The sequence below is a fragment of the Crotalus tigris genome, unplaced genomic scaffold (assembly GCF_016545835.1).
Source record: "Crotalus tigris isolate CLP2741 ecotype Arizona unplaced genomic scaffold, ASM1654583v1 scf7180000018354.2857554, whole genome shotgun sequence".
Classification (NCBI taxonomy): domain Eukaryota; kingdom Metazoa; phylum Chordata; class Lepidosauria; order Squamata; family Viperidae; genus Crotalus; species Crotalus tigris.
Genome location: NW_024096961.1, coordinates 1,593,143 through 1,620,861, shown reverse-complemented (window position 1 = coordinate 1,620,861; position 27,719 = coordinate 1,593,143). Strand labels below are relative to the sequence as shown.

The 27,719-nt window shown below is 38.4% G+C and overlaps 1 protein-coding gene across 1 annotated transcript; it reads left to right on the top strand.

Annotated features, from left to right (window-relative positions):
• Positions 1-318: 318 nt before the first annotated feature.
• LOC120311363 (tumor necrosis factor receptor superfamily member 10B-like) lies at positions 319-27,719 on the top strand. The gene is made up of 10 exons (XM_039350762.1): positions 319-804; positions 8,362-8,443; positions 11,574-11,705; positions 12,380-12,488; positions 15,008-15,081; positions 16,115-16,231; positions 17,523-17,557; positions 20,279-20,473; positions 22,975-23,026; positions 26,828-27,719. Exons 1-10 carry the CDS (start codon positions 760-762, stop codon positions 27,124-27,126), a joined length of 1,140 nt encoding a protein of 379 aa, XP_039206696.1. The 5' UTR covers positions 319-759; the 3' UTR covers positions 27,127-27,719.

Genomic DNA, 27,719 nt, shown 5'->3' with positions numbered 1-27,719 from the left:
ACCTATCAGCAATCAACAATGATTTGAAGACCCGGGAACACACACAAAATCCTAAGTCTAAAGGTAATGGGCCAAGAGAAATTAGATTAGTCGTTGGAACAGAAAGGGGCAAAGTGGGGGAACTAAATAAGAAGAGTCACCAGGGAGGAGCAGCAACGGCAGCACCTGGATGATGGTGGTGATGCTGTGCCACCAAATCCGGATCGAGTTTTAGGGGCCAATCTTATCTGAAAGTCAAAAGTTCGCAGATTTAGGCTCAGTAGATACAGAATCCTGGGATCGTAAGGCTGTTAAACTGGACGGCCGAAGAAAAAAAGCGGGCAGTGAAAAACCGTTTCCGCCTTTCTTGAAGAAAAGGAGTTCAGCTCCAGTAACTTTCCGCAAAGCAATCAATGGCACGTGTTAAATCTGAAGGCAGGCGTCTGGAGGAGAGCGTCTTTCTGATTCCTTTAGTGGGCGGAGTCAAAAGTTTTATCCCCAACACAACTACAACTCACCCCCCAAAAAACAACAAAAAAAGCCCTCCTCTTTTGCTCGGTGCCCCCGCGGAAGCTGCGGATGTAGCCGGGCTGCGCGCGCTTGCTGTTGGAGAAGACTCGGTTAACAACTTCGGAGCTTTCTGCGACTTTTCACGAACGGGAATTCCCGGTGACGCCTTGTAGGCGCCGAAGGGGTGGAGAGTTAAGAAGCTAACCCGTCACAAGACTTCATCCCGCCGGGTTAAAGAAGAGCAGGGCCGTGATCGCGGCGCCCATTGAAATGGCGGTGGCGACGTGCTTGGCCGTCTTGGCGTTGCTGTCGAAGGTAAGCCGAGGAACAAAATAAGGCGGGAAAAGGCTCCGGGCTGCTTGAGCTCGGCCGTCGGGGAGCGAAGAGGAGGAGGAGGAGGAGGATTCCTAAGGAACGGGGGTGGCGCGGTGTGCGAGCTTCATTGATTCCACCGCGCGATCCTTGGGCTTGAAGCAGCGCCCGGCTCTCATGCCGCGGAGTGGCGGAAGGGAAGGGAGAAGCCCGTCCGAGGAAAGTCCGCCAAAAGTTTGGCTCGTCTCTTCCCAATGGAAGTTGGAGTCCTGCACTTCCCCTCCCCCCCTCCATCCTGAAGATCACCAGGGTGGAGAAGGGCTGCCAGGGAAAAAAAGAGAGGCTTCTCTCTCTACTGGATTGCGACCCTTTTGGACATCGGGGTGTCAACTTTGCGGGCTTTTGGCTTTTTTTTTTTTTTTGCGCTGTCGTGTTCGAAAAGAAATCCAAAGAGTTGTGACGGACGGCCGACCCCGGATTTTGCCACTTCCGTAATTTTTTTATTTTTTTTTTTTTGCTACTTATATAGGTAACTGTTTAGCTGCCGATAACATTGTTGTCACTGCGCAGACCTCAAGATGGGCGAGATTCAGACAGCTAAATAAAAAAATTAAGAGTGAGCTCAGACTCGAGGGGCATGACTAAGCCCCGTTTCTGGTTGCAACAGGTTTTGCAGGTTTTGGTGCTCCTTTTTGATGGGAGCGGTGGGGTGAAGCCAATGCTACCCTTTTCCGGTTTCCGTTCTGTCCCTCCAAGCCATTTTTTTTTAAATACCGTAGCTCATATGTGCACTGACAAGACTTACTGTTATTCATGACTTGTGAGGTAAAAAGACATCCTGGGTTTAAGACATTTCAGTCCATTCCGCAGATTATTTTACTCCAAAGAGATGCTCCCTAGTGATATGTTCTGGTTTATTTAATAAACCCCAATTGGGTGAGTTTATGCCATACACTAAGCCAGGGGTCTTCAAACTTGGCCCTTTTATGATTTGTGGACTTCAACTCCCAGAATTCCTTAGCCAAGTTTGAAGACACCTGCACTAAGCAAACCACTGTATGATGGACAGCATAACTCCTGCATTTTCATTTAGATGTGTCTATTCCACTCTTAATAAAAGTTTCATTAAAAATAAGATGGAATGTGCTGCCCCTCTAATCTAGCACTTTAGTTTCCCCAACCTGGTGCCCTGCAAGTGTTTTAGAACTATAGTTTGTTGTCAGAGCATAGCTAAAGCACATCGGTAAACTGGCATTGTGCATGGGCTAGGATGGAGAGTGAAGGAACTCTCCGTAGAAGTAATAAGGAAGTACATTTGTGAGGTGATTCACATTTCTTGTAAATCAGTGTGTATAGCTAGACAATGCTTTTCACAAAATTAAATGCAGTACTCAAAAAGTTTAGACAAAAGTATGAGTTCTTTTCAGGGTTTTGGATTTTAACCATTTTTGAACTTTTTGCTGAAAATAGAAATTATTTTTTTTTATATGTGAGTTCGATTATTAGAAAAGTTGAAATATGGTAAGAAGGGAACCATGGATCCTGAGGAGATAAAACATAAATACCTTTATACCTGCTGTAAAGAAGTTTGGAAGTTACTCCTTTAGATCTCCCCCCCCCTTTTTTTTTCTTCTTTTCTGTCCCTGTTCTTTCATTCTTATTTATCACTTTGCTTTTTCCTTTAAATTTGTATTCTTTTTATTCCCTAAAAAAATTCAATAAAAATTAGAAAGGATTTGGGATTTTAAAAAAGAGCAAGGAAGAACACTTTGATTTTAAAGAACAATCTATATTGAGTGCAAGTTTAAAGAAGAATGCAGTGGACCTGATTGGATTAGGCTCAATCCTGATAAGATTTCAGGTTTTGCTCTGGACTAAGGGAGAATGCATAAATGCTATTCTCCTACAAAACAAAATGCAATAATTACTTAGAATATTGCAGTTCTTTGATAGGAAAAAAGCACAAACGAGTTTTATATCAGCAGTGCTGAAATCTTTGTTTTTTGCACTAGATAAAAACTGCCATTTGCATTTCTATGGTTGAAAGACTATTTTGAAAAGATTCCCATCTTCTCATGCTAGAAAATTAATCTTCCAATTTGAGGGCCATGCTTCTAAAAAGCAAACTATTGTACACTCTCATATGGGAAAAAGGAAACTAAATTCTGAAAACATTATGCAGATTAAAAGTTTACAAAATTGTGAACAACTTTCATTTTCCACTGAGCTCCTCATCAAGTTTGGATTTTAGCACTTTTAAACACAGCTGAGTTTAAATAGCATGTATGTGTTTCTTCTACTAGTTTCAGAGTTCAAAGACCAGTTTGAATGTTTACTTAATAGTGCTCACAATTTTACCAAGTACAAATATAGTTCTATATTTTATATTTTCTTAATTCTGTGAGCTAATTCAAGATGTCAGAGGCTTATTCTGCAAAGGTTTTTTTAAGAGGAGAGTGTAACAGATCATGATCAGGAGAGGGAAAACGTCTGTATATGCGTGAAATGTAAAAGTTCTATATTGAAGATCAATGTGAAGCATTTATACGTTGCACTACTACTCCATTACAGCTATTAATTCATTGATAATTACCAATCCTTGTAATATACATATTACAAATTATTATATACACAACATGTGAAATCAAAGCTACTGGTTCCTTAACTAGTGTTGGCTTTCATTCACATTCACTTCTTCCCATAGAATGTAGAGAATGTAATGTATTGGCGTGGTATATGTGCAGATCCAAGCAGTGTGGCCTTTTGTAAATGACAGATAGAAATATTTTCAATAAGCAGATTTTCTAAGTGCCATTCAAGGCTTTTGGGCATGGCACTGTCAATAATCGCTGGGACCACCACTGACAGTTTACGCCATAATCCTTCAATTTTGATTTTTGGACCTATATACTTGTGATGTTCCCCAATTTTTTGTCATCTCTTCTACTATCTCCTGGTATTGCCACATCAATTCTCCACACTTCCTTCTTTTTAACCACAATTAAATCTGGTGTGTTTTGTCCCAAGTATTTATCAGTTTGCATTAAGTCGTACAGTTAGCCAGATGTTTAGACTGGGTCTGGCATTTTTATCCATCTTTTGAGTCCTTCCCAAGGCCCAGGATAGGCAGATATTGTTGTTACCATACAGTAAATTCTGGTGGCATGCAGAATCCAAGATCAATAAAAACAGTAAAAAACATACAATATATAGATAGCCCCGGCTAAGAATAACAAAATAAAATAAAATAAAATTAAAAATCAGCAGCTCCATAAAACCATTTTTGTCTGGATCTTTGATTCAGCCTGTATCATGTTAAATTCCTGTGAGATATATATGAACTAAATAATATAAATACCTAACTTTTTTCCCAAAAGAAAAAAAAAACCCATAGAATTAAGGTAGCATTATAGGCCATTCACATTAATTGTTAGCTAAAATTTGCATTTCACAATATAGTGATTTTTGCCTTATGAACAAAACCAGTGTAATTGAATGCTTGTTTAATATTTGCACAGTTTTCCAAATATGAAAACCATTGCTTATTTGGTATGGGTTTCATGGCTAAGAGATGGATCCTGTGCCATCCCTCATTTGAAGAGAGCTCAGAGACTTGGAAGAAGAGTCATAGAATTTAGGGAGCTAGAATTGTAGTAGTGATGTTATCTGGGAAAGAAGGGCTGTAAAATTTGCTGTTGGTTTTATAAGAGTTCATTAACTTGCCTGCTTGCACAATCTGAGAAAAGGCCTATAGATGGAGATGGCAGAGACAGAAGCATTGGGGGAGAGCACAAGAGCAGCGGTTCTCAACCTGTGGGTCGAGACCCCATTTGGGGTCGAACGACCATTTCACGGGGGTCGCCAAACAACGCAGTCCGCCATTTTTTTTCCCCTTTTCCTTAGCTGTGCTACTCCCTTTTATTCTATTGGCTTTTGAAAGCCAATAGAATAGACTCTCTTGAATAGAGTCTAATTCTATTGGCTTTCAAAAACCAATAGGAATTGTCCAGGCTGTCTCTGCCCTGCTGAGCCCACCAAAAGTTCCATTCTGCAAATGGTGCTGCACCAGTTGAGTAGTCCTCGACTTACGACCGGTTGGGGGTCGCGGCATTAAAAAGTTGAGAACCACTGCACAAGAGGGAAATGCACCTATACACATATAAGCACAGTGAACATTTTTCTATGTTTGAAAAAGCTGAGATTGAAAAATCAGACTCACTGGCTATATTTGCTTATCATGATAGGCTAATTCAACTAATTTAGTTAATTCATAAAGAATTTTTTTTATTTATTAAATATATACAAAGGATCCATAAACCTTATATGACAAAACAATAAAATGAAATAGACAACACTTGAAATATGAAACCGGCTCGCCCTGGGACAATTTACCACGGTCAACTTGCTACAGGACAACAGTTACACTAGTATCGAAGAAATATTAGTGGAATAGAATCATTGCAGAAAAGGATAAAAAAGAAAGGACAAAATGAAACATGAATGACAAAAATTAAAATTATTTTAAATAATTAAATTGTTGAATTGTCCTGTGGCAAGTTGTCCTGTGGCAGGTTGTCCCATTCTACTCCCAGGAGGGTTTTCCTGCTATTCTTCAGTTTTAAGTTCTTAGATCCTTCTCAGTGAGAGGAGTGGCATAAAAATGCAATAAATAAATAAAAAAATCTAGGAGTTGAAGTCCACATGCCTTAAAATTGTCAAGGTTGAGAAACACTGCTTTATTCACTGGATTTGAACTGCCAGCCCTATTTTACTTGATGCTGTGATTCATTCCAGTTTCCATCTGTTGCCATATACGTAGATTTAAAGTTAGGTATTGTACTTTAAAAGTTATCCAGATGATTTCCTGTGTAAGCAATTTGAGATTTTCAACTTTATATTGTTTAACTAGACAAACCATGACCTGTTGGTTCATCCTTTCAGATACACTTCCTTACCTAAACAGAGAAACAGAATGACTATGTGCCGGCAAAAAAGCAGTGGGAGGACGAGCAACTTCCGACTTCCTGCCAGCTTCCCCACTGACTTGTGGGAAACTGGCAGAGAATATTTGAAGTTATAATCATGTGAGCGAGATGCTGCTGCAGTGGCTACAATTTTGCAAATACAACTAGTGTGAAGATCCTTGAAATTTCAATTACTCAGAAGTAAAGACTCCCAGATTTTATACACATCTCTTTAAGTTAGCAGATTTGAGGTACCTTGATTCAAAACGCTTTGCACAATGATGCACCGTTTGGGCTAATTGAAGGTTACAAACAGACAAAAAGATAGGAGAATTTTAGTAGTATATAGATACATAATTCCCCAGATCTTGGCTGAATCATCATTGGTTGAATATTTGAATTGGGATAACCTCTTTATTAGGTACCAATCAAAATGCCAGAGATACTCAAGCAAGATTTTAAGTTTTCCAGCAATACTCATCAGACAAAATGCTGTAAAAAGTAGGAGATCGAAAGAGAGAAGAAAGTCCAAATATTAGGTTAGGTTAGCTTTTTCAAATATTAGGTTAGGTTAGCTTTTTTTTTTCAATCATTAGGATCAGTTTCAAGATGAATATTGTTCACTTGGTGTTTTATCCAGTATTCGTGTCAGGTTACTCTAGTGTTCAGAGACAAAAATAACTGTCACATGAGTTTTATATCCAAATATATATCCAAATATATATATCCAAATATATATCCAAATTTCTTTTTCTGACAAAGAATTAAATAATTAAATTGGGAGACTAAGATGGCCATTTCGAGCTCATTCTGCTCTCTTCAGTTAGCCACACCCGTTATGGGATTCGAACCTGGGCAGTTTACATACTAGGCAGTGATTTAACCACCAAGCCACAGGCTCTCCTCCCTCTTTGCCAGCTGAATCAAGGGAGTATATGCAGGAAGTTTTTCAGACAGATGTCTAATTGATTACACCTTGACATTTCTTAACTGCTATACTGCAGTTTTAAAACTGTAGTAACTGCAGTAAAACTGCAGTTACTACAGTCTTATAGCTCTTACTTACATCCACACAAAGAAAGAAAGAATCACTGAAGGCTGTAAGTGAAGCAAGGATTAGTTGGCTTGGACCTGTTACAAGGTCCATGCGTAGAGTTTAGGCGTGGCTATGCTTATAAGCAGGTTTCCTCACTAGCTGGCTTGTATTCTGACAATGGTGGCAGGTGCTAGCCATCGAAAGCTAGGTGGATGTAAGTCAGAGCTAAAAGAAAGAATCACTGAAGGCTGTAAGTGAAGTAAGGATTAGTTGGCTTGGACCTGTTACAAGGTCCATGCGTAGAGTTTAGGTGTGGCTATGCTTATAAGCAGGTTTCCTCACTAGCTGGCTTGTATCCTGACGATGATGGCAGATGTTAGCCATCGAAAGCTTGATTTTATTTATTAAAACCTTGGTGTTTTATTTCCTGGTGATCGCTTCCTTTTTTACTGAAATGTATGTACCCAGGAATCGCTATTCTTCAATTTTTAATGTAATTTTTAATATATATATATGTATATGTGTATGTGTGTGTGTGTGTGTGTGTATATATATATATATATATATATATATATATATATATATATATATATATATATATATATATATATATATATATTTCTGAGGTTTTCGCGGGTATTTGTATGTAGGTCTTTGGTTGTTTGGGTTTTCTCCCGCGTAAAATTGGAAGTGTCTTGGCGACGTTTCGACGAAGTCCCATTCGTCATCTTCAGGCTGGTGTTTTCAGCTTTGTGCTTCGAGCTGAAAACACCAGCCTGAAGATGACGAATGGGACTTCGTCGAAACGTCGCCAAGACACTTCCAATTTTACACGGGAGAAAACCCGAACAACCAAAGACCTACATACAAACACCCGCGAAAACCTCCTCATCGAGTAATATAGCCATTATGGTTTTTATACTTATTTTGAAGCTTTAGAAGAGTTTTGATTTGTGAGGTGGCTTTTGTAGTTCCTCTTGTTTCATCTCGAAGCCATGAAAAACTCCAAAAGCTGCTTGAATTGCAGACTTTCTACTCTTTCTTCACTGTTATAAGATCTCATAGGCAGCATTCCTTAAAAATTAGATGGTAGGAAGCATTGGTGGAAGATGGTAGTGTGCACTCCTTGTGCATGTGTGTGAGCTTCCCAAAAGCATCTAGTTGACCAATGTGGGGCAAAGAATTGTAGAGAGTGAGGAAGAAGACCTTAACAGAGATAGGTCAGCTCCATTACCAAAGTGAAGGAAATTGTATTGTATTTTATTCTGAGCTTGCAACAATTTATAAATGGACAAATTACTCATATTATACCCATAGCATATTATACTCATTCCATGAGAAGGTGTATATACCGTAATCCCCTCCCCCCTCCCCCCGCCCTGCACATGTTCTGAAGTGCAAAGATCACTATTTTCTTTTGATGGTAGAATTTGAATTTAGTTTATCTTGACAGGTTTGCAGAACAATGGTTTCACTGTGAGCGTGCATCTCTGATTAAGACAAAATAATATTTCTGGAAAAGCTCAATAATAGGAACATCTCCCTTTCCAAACCCTCTAGGTTGAATCTCCATCACTGCGAAACTCCTGTGATCCTAAAGAATTCCCATATTCTGGGATTTGTTGCAAACTTTGTCCGGCCGGTAAGTTGTCATAATATGAGGTTAATATGATTTTATATTCCACTGAAAGGAATTGGTGCTGTCTTTTTTGAAAGAACACACAAGCTACTATAAAACAATTAGTGTCGATAGGAAACGTCTTTGAATCCCGTTATCGCTAAGAAAATCTTTCTCATTTTAGGCCATTCTGTACAGGTAGTCCTCGACTCACAGCCATAATTGAGCCCAAAATTTCTGTTGTTAAATGAGACATTTGTTAATTGAGTTTTGCCCCCATTTTATGACTATTCTTGCCTCAGTTGTTAAGTGCATCATTGCATTTGATAAGATAATAACACGGTTGTTAAGTGAATCTGGCTTCCCCCATTGACTTTGCTTGTCAGAAGGTCACAAAAGGTGATCACATGACCCCGGGGCACTGCAACCGTCATAAATAAGAGTCAGTTGCCAAGCATCTGAATTTTGATCATGTGATCATGAGGATGCTGTAACAGTCATGAGTGTGAAAAATGATTGTAAGTCACTTTTTTTCAGTGCCGTTGTAACTTTGAACATTCACTAAATGTACTCTTGTAAGTCGAGGACTACCTGTATTTGTTCCTGTGCAGTGTCCAATATTGCCAACCAGCTATGAATTCTGAAAATGGTAGTTCCACTTTGTAGGACCTATGACATATTAAAGAAAGAGGTTCCCCCGAAAAGAACATTCTGGATGGGTATTACATGGATATATTAATGTTTTCTTTGCAATAATGTGGAAATTGTTTGCCATTACCACTTTCTGAAGTGTTCTTTGACTTTCAAGCCTAGCATTTAGACATGTGAAGCTATGGCGTATTCTCATTCAAGTTCTAACATGATCCTGTTTAGCTGCTGCTACTTCTTTTTTTGTTTTAAAGATTGTTCAAGATCACTCAGTGCTGTCACCTGATCCTTTAAAAAATGAAAACGGGTAATCATTTTAAGAAACAAATAAAGAATAGGGGGAGATGGGCATCTTTGTATTCTGGTCTGAAGCCTGGAATTAATTCTGGAATCAATTAAGTTAATTCTGGAATTAAAGGCAAACTGAAGGAAAATTGTATCAAACAATAGAGGGTGTAAGTTTCATTTACATCCCTTCTACAATTGATTTTATTTTTAAATTAGGTAATCTAGTGCTTGTGAACTTAATGAAAATATACATAGCCTGTCCTGTCCATTTTTATTTGCTTTTGACAAGTTGCTTGAGATATGATAACTATGAAATTTGAATGGAATTTTCTTCTCTTAACATTGTCCCTATGCCATGTCTCAACCATTATCTTGCTACTTACAGCATCTTTTTTCCTGTTGTGTACATCTGAAACTGGTTGTGCTTCCTCAATAAAATAACAATTTGCCCATTTGCCAGAAATAGTTCCTATGACAAAACTTGATACATTTTAAAAGTAATAGAAGGTACCGGAAGTCACATAGACTTCTGCATATATATTTTTTTCAACTACTTCATTTTATACCGCATTTTTTCCAAAGAAGAGGCCCTATCTTCCCACCCCTTAGCCTTTTAAATTCACAGCCATTTTGTAAGGCAGTTTCCTGCATCTATCAATGTTTCACAGCCTAAATTCTCAAAGAGGCTTCACGGATGTTCCACCAAATCATTTTAGGCAGTTTAATCACTATAGAACAGGGGTCTATAGTGCTCCACGGCCTGTTGGGAACTGGGCCGTGCAAGCAGCAGTTGAATATGTGGAGCTTTATTTGTGCAGGTGTGGAATCTAGGTTGTGTGTCTATCCCCCCTCTCTGCCCCCGATTTGTGTAGTCAGAAAGTTTGGGGGCTGCTGCTATAGAATACTGGCTTAAAAAAATCCTGGTACTCATCTAAAACCTAAATCTAAAATCTAAATCTTCTTTTTAGAATAATAGGTAACGTTATTAAATATTTTATCAATAAAGCTCTTTTGATATGTTCTGCATCTAGTTTAAATAAAGTTCTGGCTTTATCTTGGAAAACTGTTTTTAGGTTGCTTGGTATTTTGTTAGTAGCAATGCCAGCTTTGCAAAAGAGACAAAACCAGTTGATTGGAATCGGCAAATAACCATTTGTTACAAAAGAAGCAGTTGTATTCCAATTTGCCAAAACTTCCTTGCTGACTAACAAGATGGTTTATTCTTGCTTCTTCTGAATGATTTTGTAAGCTTGACTGTGCAACAGCATCTAGCAATAGTACATGGCCAAAGCTTAGTATTGGAACCTGGTCACCCATTGCTTTTATAGGGCATGGATCATAGTTATCATTGTGCTTCCAGTAAGACTCTGTGTTGTCCTTTAGTGAAGGCATCAAGATACAATTTGCTGCTGATCAATTGTATGGTTGAATTCCAATGTGTGTCAGGGGCCAGAATCAGCAAAGGCATAGCAGTTAAAGATTTCTTAAAACACAAATCTAGTGAGATATTGATGACCCTGGGTAAAAATGCATTCATCTCATACATCTCATGCAAGACTAATAAAATGGATTTTATTCATTTATTTTTAATACTTATTTATCAAACTTAATTTGGGGTGCACATTTTTACTATTTAGGGGTATTACCCTCATGCCCTGCCTCCTCTGCCAACAGTGTCAATATAATTGTTGTAAGAACCTTTGTGGATATCCTGATTCAGGCAAAACATTATTTGGGGGATGAAAAATCATTTGCTGTGTTCAGTTGTGATCATCCCTTATACCAGGGGTCTTCAAACTTGGCCTTTGTATGATTTGTGGACTTCAACTCCCAGAATTCCTCAGCCAGCATGTCTGGCTGAGGAATTCTGGGAGTTGAAGTCCACAAGTCATACAAGGGCCAAGTTATAGGAAACAGAGAGAAATCTGTATTTTATATGCTTTTCTACTTCCGGTAATATTGTTGGGTGATTTTGACCACAAATGTGAATGGTTTTGTTGGCTCTGCTTGGCTGCTTAATTACACAAAATTTAAAAAGCAGAACAGATGTAATTTATCAATTGGTAATTAATCCGTATTAGTTCAAATATTAATCTCATGGTTCCATTGTGAAAATTCTTCATTAGTTGGCAGTCATGTAACATGTGGTTGGAAAACAATTGGTGGTATAACTACATATATTTGAATACTAACTTTCATTTGCTATCCCATATCATAGGTACCCATGTTGAAGAATACTGCAGTTCTCCACATACACAGGGAATATGTAAACACTGCACAGATGGAGAAAACTATACTGAATATGACAATGGTCTACTTAAGTGTTTACCGTGTGAAGAATGCAAACCTGGTACAGTACACTTTGGACATTGTTCCTGAATTGTGTACTTTTCAGCATCAGATTTTAATGTTCTGCTACAATCTTATAGTGCATTACATGTCATAGAATTTTGCTAGCCTTTTACCACAATCACCTCCTCATGTCTAACTTTGTTTAAACTGAATAAGGTTTAGGTTGGGTACTTTTTTGGTCCAAAGTCACCTGATCTCAGCAATAAACTTTATTTTTCATAGGCTTCTATCTCCCAACCCTTTCTTCCTTGCCTGGTGGGGCAGTTGTATAGAGTCAGCTTGCTTTTAAGGAAGGTTTGAATTCATCTATTTGCACAGGGCTTCTGAAACTAAGCCATAATTAAGCCAATCACCCAGAGAGGTAGCCAGTTGCCTTTACCTGGATATATTCAAGCAGAGGTTAGATATTAATTTGGATTCCTGCACTGATTGGGTGACCTAAATGACCTCTTCCATTTCCGATTCTAGGCTGAGGACTGTGTTTAGGAACCTGAGAGCTTAGTTGCCCGCTGTCTCAAACTTCATTTTCCCCTGCCCCAAAGTACTCCTGCAACCCATTCATCTACCCCTTAAGAATCTTTGTCCTTTTCTATTTTGTTTCATTTTTAATATTTCCTGTAGAGCAGTGTGTAAACATTGTCCATGTTGGTAAGTTAGGAAATTCTGTTTCAGGTTACAGAATAATAACACCTTGCACCAGGAAGAAGAACACTGAATGTCAGTGCAATGATGGCTATTTCTGTCCTCAAGGCTGTGAGGAATGTATGAAATGCAAGAAGCGGTATGTACATTAGTATACTTATGGTGCAGTTCCCTTTTATGATAGAGTACATTGCACATGTATAAATACTTGCAATAGATTGATTGCATTTAAGCTAAGGTGATATTTATATGCCATTATATTCATTTGTTCATTTTGCTGGGCTCATAATTGAAGCCAACTCAGTTCCCATCTTTGTAACTCAGATTTAAAAGAACAGCATAAACAATATAAAAAATAATCCAACAGTTGATGAAAAATAATATGTAAAAATTATGTTTATAGTTTTTTTTAAAGCCAAGTTAAAATCCAATATCGTTTTAATGATACAATAAAGCAAGTATTGGTATATAATCTTTTCTGGGCAAAAACCATTGCATTTGAGCAGTATGCCAAGAATTCCAGAATGAAATGTTGGTTTAATTGATTTATACCATCGGATTACTCCCCATGTTTAATTTCTGTTTCAGCTACATTAAAAAAAAACTTCAGTTGCTGCATCTGTAAGAGCTCTAAAAGTTGTACCTATGGCTACTGCTGTTTTAGAAGTTCAAATTGTACATTTTATTCATAAATGTACAATGTGTGCTATTTCCTAAAGCTTTTGTATGGCTCAGCCTATTAATTTGTACTTTTGGGTGCGTGTGTTAGATAGATAGATAGATAACCTTTATTGTCATTTTTTACTATGGGCACAATGACACACATTAAAAATGAAAATTGGTTGCTCGCTCTCAAAGTGTACACATACATAACACACATTTAAACATACTATATACAACATATGTATAGACCTACACCCTTACATATAAATAACATATAAAATTGGCCCTAGCGATGTCAGAACTGGATAATATGGCAGGAATGGCGTATTTAAAAACTATTCACTTTCGCATATGCAGTCCTGACACATTCCACAAAATCTGCTTTTGCTGCGGATTTAACAATAGTTGGGGACTCTTGATCTAATGCAGCAGTCTGAGAATGTAGCCTTTAGATGTGCAAGGACAACAGTCCAGAGAATTCCTACTTACCAAGGCCCAACATTTTGGAATTCATACTACCAGCATAGCAGGGTCGTACTCTTTTGTGATGAATTTCCTACATTCTGTTTCACTTCTCCTTGTTGTTGTTTTTGTTTTGTTTTTGTTAACATTGTACTTTCCTGCCTTGCTTAATCAACACACCAAACTGCAGGCAGTCTACAGCTTTTGGTCACAAGTCTCTGCAAGTGTATTTTGAAGGGACAAATAGAAGTTCAGAAGACAGAAAAAATAAGGATTACACTTATATGTTATGGAAAATTAATAAAGATTCACAAGATTGTCCCCTTCATTTCTAGATCTCATATATTTTCTGTTGGATATTTATACAAATATATTTTATAAATCTAAATCAGGTGATCCCTAGATTGCAAATAAAAGGAGTTTTTTTTTTCAGAACATAGATCTGTTCAGTTCTGATTCTGGCTCCTTTGGAAAACTGTAGTATTGGTCTATTATTTGGGGCGGAGGGAGACTTCTGAGTGTTACAAAGAGTCACAACAAAACTAAAGAGCAGGTTTCAACATTTATATAGAGCAGGCAATTTTTGAGCTGCAGGAAGCCCCTCTGAAAATATGTGGCTGAAATTTTGTTTAAATTGCCAAATTTGGGTAGCGCTTAACAAGAGTACCCTCCTCAAGTCCTAAAAATAGACTGAACATTTAATTTGGGGCCCACAATTGATGGAGGTGGGGGTACTTTGTCATTCAGAGTCTTTCTTTTCGTATTTCTACCCTTAAAAATAGACCACAAAAATTTGGGCCTACATTTTGTATGAAGTTACTAGATTTCTCGAAGATATTGGCACTGAATTGCTCCATATCTCAAACATTGCCATTCCTGATTTGTATAAAATATTGTAATTGTAGATAGGAGAAATAATATTTCTGTAACTAGATCAGCATGACTTTAGTAGTGTTCCCCTTTTCATCATTCCATTTGTAGTATTTTTGCCATTGGAGGCAGTTTGGGGGGGAGGGAGGCATTTGTTAAATGAACATTCCTAATTTTTACCAATGTCCCATTCTCAGTTGGGTAAGGTTTGCTGGAGAGGCTTCTTGAATTATTTTTTGGAAAAGTCCACTAAATCTGTTATTCTTCCTCATCAAACTCCAGCAGTCAGTCCTACTGTGATTTACAATGGGCATAATTAGGATACCATTTTATCCTAAAATAAGAAAGTTAAGCTTTTGTTTAAAAAAAAGAAGATTTGAACTGTATCAATTTCTATAAACTTCGTCATATTTCAGCCCCTCAGTTCTCAAGATTGCCTGCAAAATTTATCCCATTTTGCTAAACAAAACTGAACTGTATAAGTATTTATATTTTTACATGCTAGATTGTAGAAGAACAAACACCTTGATGCACTCTTACTCCAGAGCTGATTGAGACTTTTCAAAAGCCCCAGGCAGCTTTGTTATTTTTCATTCAGAAAATAGATATGCCTTCTTTAATAAACAATCTACCTTTTTTTAAAAAACAACAACTAATTTCTAGGTGTCCTGAAGGACAGGTGATTGTGGAACCCTGCAATGCTACAACAGACATGAAATGCGGACTACCACATGCAGGTTAATATCATAACTTCAAATGATCGTAGACCAAACTGTCGTAAGTCGAGGACTACCTGTATTTTTATTTAATGATAGTTTAGCATTGTATTATAACTCAAAACAATGGGGAAGCTGCAGAAACCAGCTTCAAGTGATTTTGTTTTGCAGTTGTCCATGCTGAAGGAGGGGCAGTTCACACAGGACAGGAGAAATGTGAGGTCCTCACCTAACCGGTGTGCAGTCCTAGCCTAACCATTGCAGCCTGGACAGATGTCATTAAACGGAAGGGTCAATATTTCACTGAAGGACTTCTTTACTAATGAAAATTCCAGCCCCAATTAGGGTCATAACCCAAAGACTACCTGTAGTTTATTTTGAAAAAAAAAAAAAACACCAGGCTGAGAGGCTTCTTAATCTGGTACATGAAAAGAGTATAATTAGAATATTTTTCTTTCCCAGAATTAGTACATTAGTATTGTTTTGCCTGTTTGGAGTAAGGAAAGTGATTTCTTTTTGGAGTTAAACTCCAATCAGTCTTAATATGATCAACAGCAAAAGATTATGGGAATTGGAGTCAAATCATTTGGAGGGCAACAGATTATCTCCTGTATGGATGTGGGAATGTGTATGGACAGGCATGTATTCTCTTCCTTTGCCTTGAAACAAAAGTCTTGGGAGAAGTGACAGAGACTTGTAGCTTGTGTCTTTGCCAGTTTCCTCCACTCCAGAAATGAAAGCCATTTTTATTATCGGAGGATAATTTATTAGTTTCTCTAAAGCACTGGCTAATTTTGTTCCCTAAAGCAGTTGCCTGGGTTTGCTCATTACGCTAAATTACGATTTGCCAAATTATGTTTCACTGAATAAACAAGAATGTATTGGGTGCATGCAACTGCTTAGCCATAAACAGTCTTCAAAATGTAATGGCAGGGTTCATACAGGTGTATCATGAACTGTAAATCTAACCTCCATTTTTGACATGTTGTAAATGCATATGCATAAGAGTCTCATTATCTAAATTTGTTTAAAGACTTCCTGTTCTGTCTTTTAGGAGCTTCAGATTCCTCATTTACATGGATGTACATCGTTATTGGTGTTTTATTTGGAATTGTGCTCTTCGTTGGGACTTTATATATATGGAGAAAATGCAAGCCTCTAAGGAAGAAAGGTAATTTCCTGATGATTCGCTAAATATGAAGTAACTTGCTATCTAATATTAAATGAACCAAAGTACAGAAAAGTTGGGAGACCCAAAGCAGGAAACAGTGTGTGCTATTTTGTGAGTTGGATTTGCGTGTTATGTTTAGTTGTAGATTGCTTAACTAAGGTTAGTTGAATAAGTATCAATTGGCTGGATGTTCAGATTGCACTAAAATATAAATCATAGCATGTAAGACATAATAAGCGGATTCACACAACCTACTAAGCCAATTGGAGAAATGCTTAATTGTTTCAAAGCTTAATTACTAGGATAAATATATTGACATGAAGTAAACCTTTCTTTTAAAGTATCCTCACCCATGGGACAAAGCTCGCTTATTTCCTCTTACCCATTAGCCTAGTTTGTGCCAACCCATGGTTCGTTGCGTAAGGTTGCAATCTTGTCCAAAGTTTCTGCAGAATGCAGGATCAGAAATTTCAAAGGAAGGAGTACAATAATGAATAGCTAGCTATATATTTAAATAGAAGACTGGTGTTATTAACAAAACAGCTGTAATGAAAGGAATCTTCAGGTTATCAAATCAGCTTTAAATAAGTGATCCCTTATTTAGCAATGGAATCTTGCAATTTTTCCCCGTACAAAGATCTGATACAGATATTGCTCTCTTACTGATGGTAATTGGTACCAGGAATTCCATCGCTAAGCAACACAGTCGTAAGACACAACATCATGGGCCCACTCAACTTATGAGAGCCGAGGTGGCGCAGCAGTTAGAGTGCAGTACTGCAGGCCACTTTAGCTGACTGTGTTCAGCAGGTCAGCGGTTCAAATCTCACCGGCTCAAGGTTGACTCAGCCTTCCATCCTTCCGGGTAGGTAAAATGAGGACCCAGATTGTTGGGGGCAATGTAAATATATATATATATACATTGCTTACTGGTGTACACCGCTTAGAGAGTGCTTGCACTTAAAGCGGTATATAAGTCTCATAAATAAATAAATAAATGAGAGTAGTCTTAGTGACCTTTATTAGGTGAATCTCATCAGGCTGCAGTATTCAGTAGTCATGTGATCACCATTAGTGACATCCTGCCAGCTTCCCCATTGACTTTGTAAAAACTGGCCATGAAGGTCACAAATGGCAATCACATAATTGGAAGAATGCTGTGACATCTGCAACTATGAGGACTGGTCATACATTCTCCTTGTTCAGGACCATTGTAACCAAATAGCTCCTGAATGACTGAATGTTAATTGAGGATTGCCTGTATGCTAATGTATATATTTTTTTTCTATAGCCTCCCTAGAAAAAGAAGAATCCACAGACCATTTGGTAAGCAATCCTGTACTTAATTTTTTTTTTTAAGGGAATATAACTAGTGTTCTTAGTTTGCTTCTGTCCAGTCAAAATGATGAGGAGTTCACAAGAAGCAACATAGCCAGCTTTCTTCTCAGTTTTTAGTTCTGTAAAACTGATAGTCTGAATAGCTACTGAGAAGTCGTGAAGAAATTTATTTTCATTTATAACAATCCATGCCAATTAATGATGTACTTGAGAAAAACAGCCTTGTTTTTCATCTTCACTGCAAGCGGCATCTTCAGCAAGTGTGCTTCTAACATCACATGGACCTCTAGCTTTCTTTGTGCCACACCAGTGTTTTCTCCTTTCAAACTAATTTTTAATGCCACATGGAGATAACCAGAACATTAGCAATCAAATGCTGCTGCTGTCACAACACCAATTCTACAGTCACTACATTGGCTAACCAATTAGATTCCAAGCCCAAAACAAAGTGCTGGTTTGCCATTGATAAAATCCTATGTGGCTTAGCTCCATATTATCTTGGGATCCATCTGCTCCAAGTGAAATCTGCCTCGCCTGTGCATTTGGGCAGGAAGCAGTTGCTTAGGACCCCTCCACTGCAAAGAGTGAAGATTGAAGGATGTGTAGGCCAGCGTTCTCTGTGGCTGTCCCTCTGTTTTGGAACATCATAACCCAGGGAAGCACTCATGCTTTCCTCACTGATTTTCTGCAGTCATCAAAATGGCCCTGTTTTTATTAGGTCTGTGGTGATTCTTAGATGTTCGGTTGATGTTCAGGTTAGAGCAACTGTCTATTTTTACTGTAATTGCATTATTTAATTATTAATTAATCAAACTTATGTGGCCGTTTCATCTCATAAAATGCAACTCTGGGTGGGATGCAACAATCCGATAAAACAATAGTTACCTAAAACCATTATTTAAAAAAAAACTTTAAAAACAAAACTGAATAAGAAAAGAAAAATACAGATAGTCCTTGAGTTATGAATGTAACAGAGCCTGTCCATTCCATTCGTAACTCAAACAATCCTGGGAGTGAACAAGATCACTCCCTGCTTTCGCCCATGCGTTCGCTAATTGAATGCCTGGGCGAATGCACGGTTTGTTAAGTGCACATGAGGTATCCCAGGGTGGGGAAGGCCATGGAGGGCCTAGCGATGGAGCAGACCCCCAAGGCCTCTCTGACCCACTAAGATCATGCTTCCCCCTCCCTTCCTGCCATGCTGGACTCACCTTCAAAAATCCTCTCTGCTGTGGTTTCTTTTCCTTTGAGGGAGATTAGAGTTGGCTTAATGCTTTTCGCGCTGACAATGGAAGCTCCTGGGTGCTGTAATACCGTGCAAGTTGAAAAGAGATCATGGCCCCTGGAAGCTTCCATTCTGGTGGGGGAAGTTTTTGCTTTGTTTGCTTGCCTATGGGTCAAAGCGTGGAATCGGAGTTGGCCGGGCGCAGGAACCAATGCCATCCACGGCCCAGGCACGCTGCTCGCTCACATGTGCCTGCCTTAGTTTGAGGGTAGGAATGAAGCCTTCAACTGAGCCGGGAGCCATTGTGGGGCAAGTCTCCTTGCACCTGTGTCTAAGCTGCTGGTGGCGGCAGGGGCGGCCACCTGAGCAGCCACGATCTCCTCTCCCCAGCCAGCCATTCAGCCTGCCCAACCTACTCCTTGCCTGACCAGCCGGTAGCCTAAATCCTGACCACTCTTCTCCTTGTTGTCTTCTTAACTCAAGCGGTGACAACAGCTTGAGTTTCTCCACTCCGTCTGAAAGGAAGAAACCAGAGGCACAGCAGGATTGCTCAAGAAGACGTGGGTACACTGCTTGCTCGCGTACACCAACCTTATTGAGAGCAATCCTGTTCTGTGCCTCTGCTTTCTTCCACTCAGAGGGAGTGGAGAAATCCAAGCCACTGCTGCTGAAACACTTTATCCGAACGGAGACCTGACAGAGATGGGAAGCTCCATGTGACTACCAATGGGATGCTTCAGAAACAGAGGAATGCTCCATTCCTGAAGCGCCTCATTGGCAGTCACACGGAACTTTCCATCTCTGTCAGGTCTCCATTCGGATAAAAAGTGTTTCATCGCCTATGGGACTATTCAAAATACAGTGATTCGCTGCGTTTCCAAGTGTCCCTAGGTCTGTGGTGGCAAACCTATGGCACACATACCACAGGTGGCACGCAGAGCTCTCTCTGTGGGCACGCGCACCGTTGCCCCAGTCCTAGGCCTTCAGCTGGGTTTTATAAAACCTTTTCACTTTAAGCCTCTGCCGCCATGTTAAAAAAAAAAAGGTTCAATCAAGCAATCAGTTGCAACTTCTCGTGGGGAAAAAAAAAGATCTCGCAAAGTTAGAATTGATTGATTGAACTTTTTAGTCCCATCCAGTCTGCCGTTACCACCGCAGCCACGCCCAGCCAATGGGCCATGCCCACCCAGCACCCGACAATACATAAGTGGGTTTGGGGTTGCAGTTTGGGCATTCGGTCTCTAAAAGGTTCGCCATCATTGCCCTATGTGCTCAAACACCTTTTATCTGAACGGAGACGGGCAGTTCCTCTGTGAGCAAATGCAACACTTGAAAACACAGTGAATTGCTGCATTTCCAAGGGTTCCATAGATGCTCAAACACCTTTTATTCAAACAGAGACCTTGAGGAGACGGGGATCTTTGTCTGTGAGCAAATGGGGTGGTTGAAAACCCAGCGAATGCAGCAGTATCTTTATTTTTCAGATACCTGGTAACGAGAATGTAAACTCTGCAACTGAAGCTCCTGCTGCTTCTGAGGACAGACTGTCTGAAGCTGCTGAGAGAGAGAATTTAGAGATGGGCAATAGAGAACAAGACTCTGTCCTTCCAGATAGGCCATCTGTTTCATCGTTACGTGAGGTTGCTTGTTCGAATGGGCAGTCCAGTGGAAGAAATGATGTGGGTATATTTCAGTAGAAAATTGCTAGATAATTAATAATTGCTACTGTTCTGTAAGTTCTTCTGTAGCAGAACAGTTTGAAATAGTATGTGTTCATTTACAGTGCGACCTTTTATTATATTATATTATATTAAGCCTGTGTGAGGCAACTCTGTTCTGTTTTGAGAAAACATTATGTGCCACAGAAACAACTTTGAGTTCTCCTCAAAGTGGTTTGTGCTGCTTCATGGTCTCTTCTGACAGATGGCCTGAAGAAGCTTCTCTGTATAAGCAGCACATGTGGACAAGCCTCTTTTGGCTACTGAAAGTGCTGGATGAAGCCTTGGAAATGAGGCAAAGTAGCAGCGTTACTTCTAATTTTAGTAGCCAGCAGAGAAGTGTGGCTTTTTAAAGCAGATTAAAAAATGATGGTTCACACTGATATTCACTGAAGGAAAGCAACCCCTTGAAGTTTTGTACAGCCATAAAAACATACGAGACAGGTTAGAGAACGATCATTATAACGGTTCATCTAAAAATACCAGATGAAACTTGCAGTACTTTAAAATAGCAGCAGAGGGCGCAATACAGTAATGTATAATAAAAGCACCTGCTTAAATAATAGGATTCTAACAATAGATGTTGGAAGGATTTAGATGCTTTTGTCTTGCAAAGGCAAAGCCATTTGCCACACTACGAATTTGCTTTGTTTCCATGGCTGGAGATAACTAGATACAGGGAAACATTAAGCAGTAAAAACACTAATTCTTTTTGCTTTTATCTGCTATGCTGACTGGATTTCACAAAGGAAATCCAAACCCATGTGCCAGTATCAGAACTAAGATCACTTTTGACAGGTCCTGAGCAATTTTATGGGAAGAAATATTTCCTGAGGCATTCTGGCCTCAAAATGGCCACCAAATGTTTTGCCTCCAGCAATCCTCAAAGTCCATTTCTATGTTTCTCTTTAGAAGAACTGTGATATTAGTAACAACATTTGCATTCTTCATACTTTGGACCTGTAATTTTTCCCCTTCATTGCCGCTCTGTGCTTTAACCCAAGCCTTTGCCTCCACAATTGTGCTTGTCCATTGTTATTCTATGTAGTCAAAATGAAAATGGACTTAGAGATGCCATAAGAAACATGGTTTTGAGATTCATAGTTAGAATGTAAGAAAACACTTCTGACCTTGATACCCGCCTCTTTATTATCTGCTTTTTTGCCATCCTATCCCTTAAAGTGAACTTTATAAAGTAACTGCAGCCTTTAAAGATAAAAAAAAACCCCTCCCAAATATGATTTCATTGAGGACAGGAAAGTTTTGTGGAGTTATTCTTATTGTGCATCCAAGTGTTTCTAGCAAATATTGGTATATTCCTTTTAGAAGCAAAGTATCAAAACAGCTTAAAGCGTAAAAACTTACGGCTCTGCCCAAAAATTCCTGGTAGAATGTTCTTTTATAGTTATTATTTTAAAACTATTCTTTTCTGATGCATTGCCCTGGCCCCAGCATTTTCTGCAGTTTCCATTAAGGATTCCTTCAGAATTCTCCAGCAGAATGCTAATTAATTTCACACCATCTTTTATTTCACAAGGAAAAAATACCAACATTTTAGATGAACATTCTTGCTTCACCCTCTTTGCCTCTATGGTTACCTGGAAAGACGCACTTATTTTCATGACATGGGATTTGCATATTATTTTGGATTAGCTTCATAAAGAAACATATTGCACAAACTTTGTTACTGGGTTCCAGAGAGATAATCATCATTAAAATTTCTATTAAGTAAAAAGGGTGAAGAGCCTTCTTAAAAGTTAACAGGTTTATCTATAGTAGTTTCCCACTTACAGATCTGGTCAACAACTTACACTAAACTATAATGTGGTTTTCATACAGGCTTTTACGGCCATTGTCAATGTAGTGGTGATGAGCTTCCAGGCTAACAGGCAGCATATCAATATCCTGACATTTTGCCAGCAACCATGTCTGGCATTTTCAGAGGCAAAATAATCTGCTGTGAAGTGTACTTCTTGTTACAGGCAGCTGAGCAGGAACTGAACGAGCTCACTTTACATCTGAAGATGCCAGTCGCGGTTGCTGGCAAAATTTCGGGATATCAGATAATTAGATCACAGCCTATTAGTCTGGAAGTTCATCACTATGATGTGATTTGTTTGCTTTCGACATAGCATGTAATACATGATTTGTACTTTTTCCTCTCTTTTTTTAAATGGGGTATAATTTTTGTCCAAAAACAGATTGGAATCATCTTATGTTGAATCATATTCTTTGTGAGAGGTTTAAGTAGAATCTGAGAAACAGAAAGGTTGCTTAAAATTTGTCAAGTGCACTTTGGAATCCATTGAATAAATTTCACTATTTCACTATTACTCTCACTCTCTGTTTAATCTATTAAAAAAAACAAAACAATTTGCTGTGTTGAGTCAACTTGTATGCTTTTTTAAAATACTTTGCATTACAACAGAGAAGTAGATCATCCTTCGTAAAATCTTTTTCAGGTACGGAGATCTAACAAACCTGCAGTAAGGATTAAAGATTCTCCCGTGAAAAGTGAGTAGTTCAAATAATTGTTTTATAGGTTATCATCCAATAAATCATATCGAACATTTGTAACCCAAGTGCAAAAAAAATGTTAAGAATTCATATTTAAATTACATTTTCAATTGCTGATAAATTAATCTCCTAAATTAAATAAATAGCAAAAGAAAGAGGCCTCTTGAGCAAGTATGTAAGTCATGCATTCATTGGATTTCATGTTAAGAGTGACGTAATGATTCCCTTTCTGACTGCAAGGGGATACTTAAATGTCTCTGTCTTGAAATATTCTTGAAGTATTAATTCCATTAGTTCAATTCTTAGTTCTCATAAGTCACGGGTCCCCAACCCGCGGATCACGGCCCACTATTGGGCTGTGAGTGTTCGCAACAAGGCTGCAGAAATGGTGGGTGAGTGCATGGTGCCATTTGCAGAAGTGGCGGATGCACATGCTTGTCACTTGCACAAATGGAGCTGTACGTGCTTGCTGGCAGCTCATGCAGAATCACACACCCCCTCCACTCTTCCAGAAAGCCAGAAAGGTTGGGGAATTAGGCCATATGTAGAACTCTGCTCATAGGATGTTCTCATCGTTGCATTTTTTTTTCTTTCTCCTATACGTCCCCTTGAAAAGCTCTTTTAGAAGACTGGTGGATCTTCCAGAATAGTGGAGATTGTTGTTGGGAGCTAAATGAGGAAGCTGAAATTTGTATTCAGTTTATCTCTTTTTAGAAAACAGATCCTGTTGATGATGATGATGATGATGATGTGGAAATTAACATAAGGGTTGAATGCTGAGTATTCTACACGTAGAAGGAATGAAAGGCAAGGACGCTGGAGTCATTACTTCTTTTTTTCGGTCTGAGATAGAACACCAGCCTCGAATAACTTGTGCATCCTGCCTTGTGTATGTGGAGATGAAACAGTACACTCACATAGTAGTGCATTCTCTGATTTTTGCTGTGTTGTGGAATGTTATATGGATCTGTATGTGCTATAGCTGCTGCTCTTGTGTGATAATCTCAGCCAAATTTATGGTTGCACATTCCTAACTATAATAGAGTTATTTTATAGCATCTATTGATTGCAAATTATAATTGCAATTTACAGTGAAAATTCATCTTAATAATCGTATATAGTTTATTTTGATAAAGCTATTGATCTGAAATATATAATTCCAAATAACTCAGTGTGAAAAATATTTGGTGCTGGAACATCACTTTAAGATCTGGAGGAAAAATTGTTCTGTTAATTCTGTAAGTAAGGGGCTGCCACAAAGAAGAGGGAGTCAAGCTATTCTCCAAAGCGCCTGAAGGCAGGACAAGAAGCAACGGATGGAAACTAATCAAGGGGAGAAGCAATGTAGAACTAACGAGAAATTTCCTGACAGTTAGAACAATTAACCAATGGAACAACCTGCCTCCAGAAGCAGTGAATGCTCCAACACTGGAAGTTTTTAAGAAGAGACTGGATAGCCATTTGTCCGAAATGGTGTAGGGTTTCCTGCCTGAGCAAGGGGTTGGATTTGATGACCTCCAAGGTCCCTTCCAACCTCATCATTACTATTACTACTACTACTACTACTACTACTATTATTATTATTATTATTATTATTATTATTATTATTATTATTATTATTATTATTATTATCGATCATCGCACAGTCAGCCAGATGTTCAGACTGGATTTGGAATTTTGTCTACCTATCGAGTCCTTACCCAGGACCTGGGATAGGCAGATGTGGATGTTTGATGGTATTACAGATATCGTCGCAGGATGGAAGCAGTTCCTAATAAGGCCGCCTTTTGCAATTGACTAATAGCAAATTTGTCAATGCCAATGGTGTTAAAGTGGTGCTCCAGTTGTTTTGGGATTGCACCCAAGGAGCCTATGACTATTGGTACTACCCTTGCTTGCTTTTGCCACAGTCTTTCTATTTCTATTTGTAGGTCTTTGTATTTTGTTATCTTCTCCAGTTCTTTCTCGTCTATTCTGCTGTCTCCAGGCACTGCCACGTCCACTATCCAGACTTTTTTGTCTTTCTTATCGACAATTGCTAAGTCTGGGGTGTTATGTTGCAGTGCTTATCTGTTTGAATTCTGAAGTCCCAGAGCAGTTTAATTTTATCATTTTCTATGACTTTCTCTATTTTATAATCCCACCAGTTTTTGCTTACAGGCAAATGATATTTTTTGCAGATCTTCCAATGCACCATTGTTGCTACTTTGTCATGCCGCTGCTTGTAGTCAGTCTGTGCAATCTTCTTGCAACAGCTTACTAGGTGGTCCACTGTTTCTTTGCATAGGCAACACTTACTGTTTGTTGCTGTCTTCTCAATTTTGACTTTGTATGCATTTGTCCTTAAGGCTAGGTCTTGTGCAGCCAGAATTAGTCCCTCGGTCTCTTTCTTCAATTTTCCTGCTCTTAGCCATTGCCAGGTTTTGTTATTATCTGCTTTCCCAGCTATTTTTTTAATGTATTGGCCATGTAGTGCTTTGTCTTCCCATGCCTCTATTCTGTTCTTCATTTGGTCTTTCTTGTAGGCCAGTTTGGTGTCTTCATAGTCAGTAAGCCTTCCTGATATACTAATTTCAGTGCATCTTCATCATTGCTTTTCAGATATTCTTCCAAAGACAGTTTTTCTTCTTCAACCATCTTGATGTACTTGTAGCATTCCACGCCCACCTATTTGCCTTGGTAGATAAAGTCTGTCAATGTCACTGCGTGGATGAAGGGCATGATTCATTGTCATTATTTTTCTGTCTTCCTATCCATTGCTTTTAGTTCTGCTTGAGTCCAGTCCACTATTCCAGCTGTGTACCTAATGACTGGGATTGCCCAGGTGTTGATTGCCTTTATGGTATTTCCTCCATTGAGTTTGGACTTTAAGATCTTCTTCACTCTCTTGATATATTCACTTCTAATCTTTTTCTTGACTTCAGTGTGCTTGATGTTGTCAGCTTGAAGGATACCCAAGTATTTGTAGTACTCTTCCTCATCCAGACTCTTAATGTTATTTTTGTGGGGCATCTTGATTCCTTCAGTTTTCACTATTTTTCCTTGTTTGATAGTAAGTGTGGCACATTTGTCCAAGCCAAACTCCATACAATATCTTGGCTATATATACGGACAGTGTTGAGCAGCGATTCTATTTCAGATGATGTTTTTCCATACAGCTTCAGATCATCCATGTAAAGGAGGTGGGATAGTCTGGCAGATGTTTTTGATGTTTGATAGCCATGTTCTGAGTTATTCAGTATTGTTGACAGAGGAAACAGTGCAATAACAAATAGTAATGGTGATAATGAATCTCCTTGAAATATTCCTCTCTTGATATTAACCTCTCCCAGTCTCTCACCATTGATCTGCAACTGTGTCTTCCATTGTGCCATCGATCTTTATTATTATTATTATTATTATTATTATTATTATTATGGCTTTGAATAGCCCTTTCTTTGTCTTCTCTCTGGGTAGGAAAGATAATTTTATTCTAACAAGTTATTATTCCACTAGTGCCTCTTTAAAAATTATTTTGCTGTTTGTTATTATAGGCAAATAATTATCTTAATTGTTGTAACCTATTTTAAATGGCTTGAATTGGGGGAGGTTGGCCCATACTTTTTTTTAAAAAAAGAGAGGAAAGAATGCACCCTTTTGAAAATTAAAAGTTCAGCCAATGCAGCAGAAAGCCATGAAAAGAAAAATGTGAAGTTTGTCCTGAAGGTCAGTAAACTTAAATTGCAGCATAAGTTATATAAGTATGTGAACCATGTAGTTCATTTTTTAAATCTAACACATATTTTTATTGCATTGCAGCATTGGAAGATACTTATTTTCAAATAAAGGACATGTTGGGATCAAATTACTGGAAACAACTTATGAGGAAATGTGGCTTATTAGACAATGACATACAGAACATTATCCATGATAATGCTCAAAATGTTGATGAGCAGCATTATCAGCTGTTAAAAACTTTGCGAGACAGGAATGGAGTTGTTGCTGCTTTTCAGAAAATATTTGCAGGCCTGGAAGAAATGAACCTTAATGGTATTTATGAAAATCTATTAAATGAACTAAAAAGCAAAGATTTAGTAATAATGGAGGCTGAAGCCTAAAGTTTTCCTTTATTTTTGACTACACAAAAACTGGACAGAGAATAGTCTGGCTTTTTATGCATCAATTTATTTTAGTGCATGTTGCCTTGGCTGAGGATGTCTAAACTGACAACACAGTTGTTAAAAGAAATATGGATCCCACTTGGGAAATGAAATGCTGCATCTCTCTGCGGGTAAATTTTGCAATATACAAAATTTACAATGAATAATGCAACAACTTGGTCAGTGTTTGGAAATTGTATGGTTCTGTACTGTCCTCTATAAAAATGCTATTGTGACCAAAATTCAGTGTAATTTATATTACGTGAATTGCTAACATATAGCAGGCTGAAAATGGACATAATAGTTTTCTACGGAGTTAGAATCATGTGACTTGTTGGACAAGGAGAATTTGAGTATGTAAGACTTCCATCCGAAAATATAACCCAGTGGAATCTGGCTGGAACTTTGTATTTGCTTCCATATCATGAAATGATTGATGGATTGTAATACTTCCTTTGTGATCTTATATACAAAGAGATACTGAATGTGTGCAATGTCTCTGACTTTTTTATCTTTTGTACATATTTTCTAATAAAAAAAATAAGTTCTGA

What these genes read in the sequence shown, in the direction of transcription:
- LOC120311363 (XM_039350762.1), top strand. Translation starts at nt 760, where the DNA reads ATGGCGGTGGCGACGTGCTTGGCCGTCTTGGCGTTGCTGTCGAAG. An exon ending in TCTTGGCGTTGCTGTCGAAG is followed by an intron (nt 805 to 8,361) that starts GTAAGCCGAGGA and finishes CAAACCCTCTAG; the next exon opens with GTTGAATCTCCATCACTGCG. An exon ending in TAAAGATTCTCCCGTGAAAA is followed by an intron (nt 23,027 to 26,827) that starts GTGAGTAGTTCA and finishes ATTGCATTGCAG; the next exon opens with CATTGGAAGATACTTATTTT.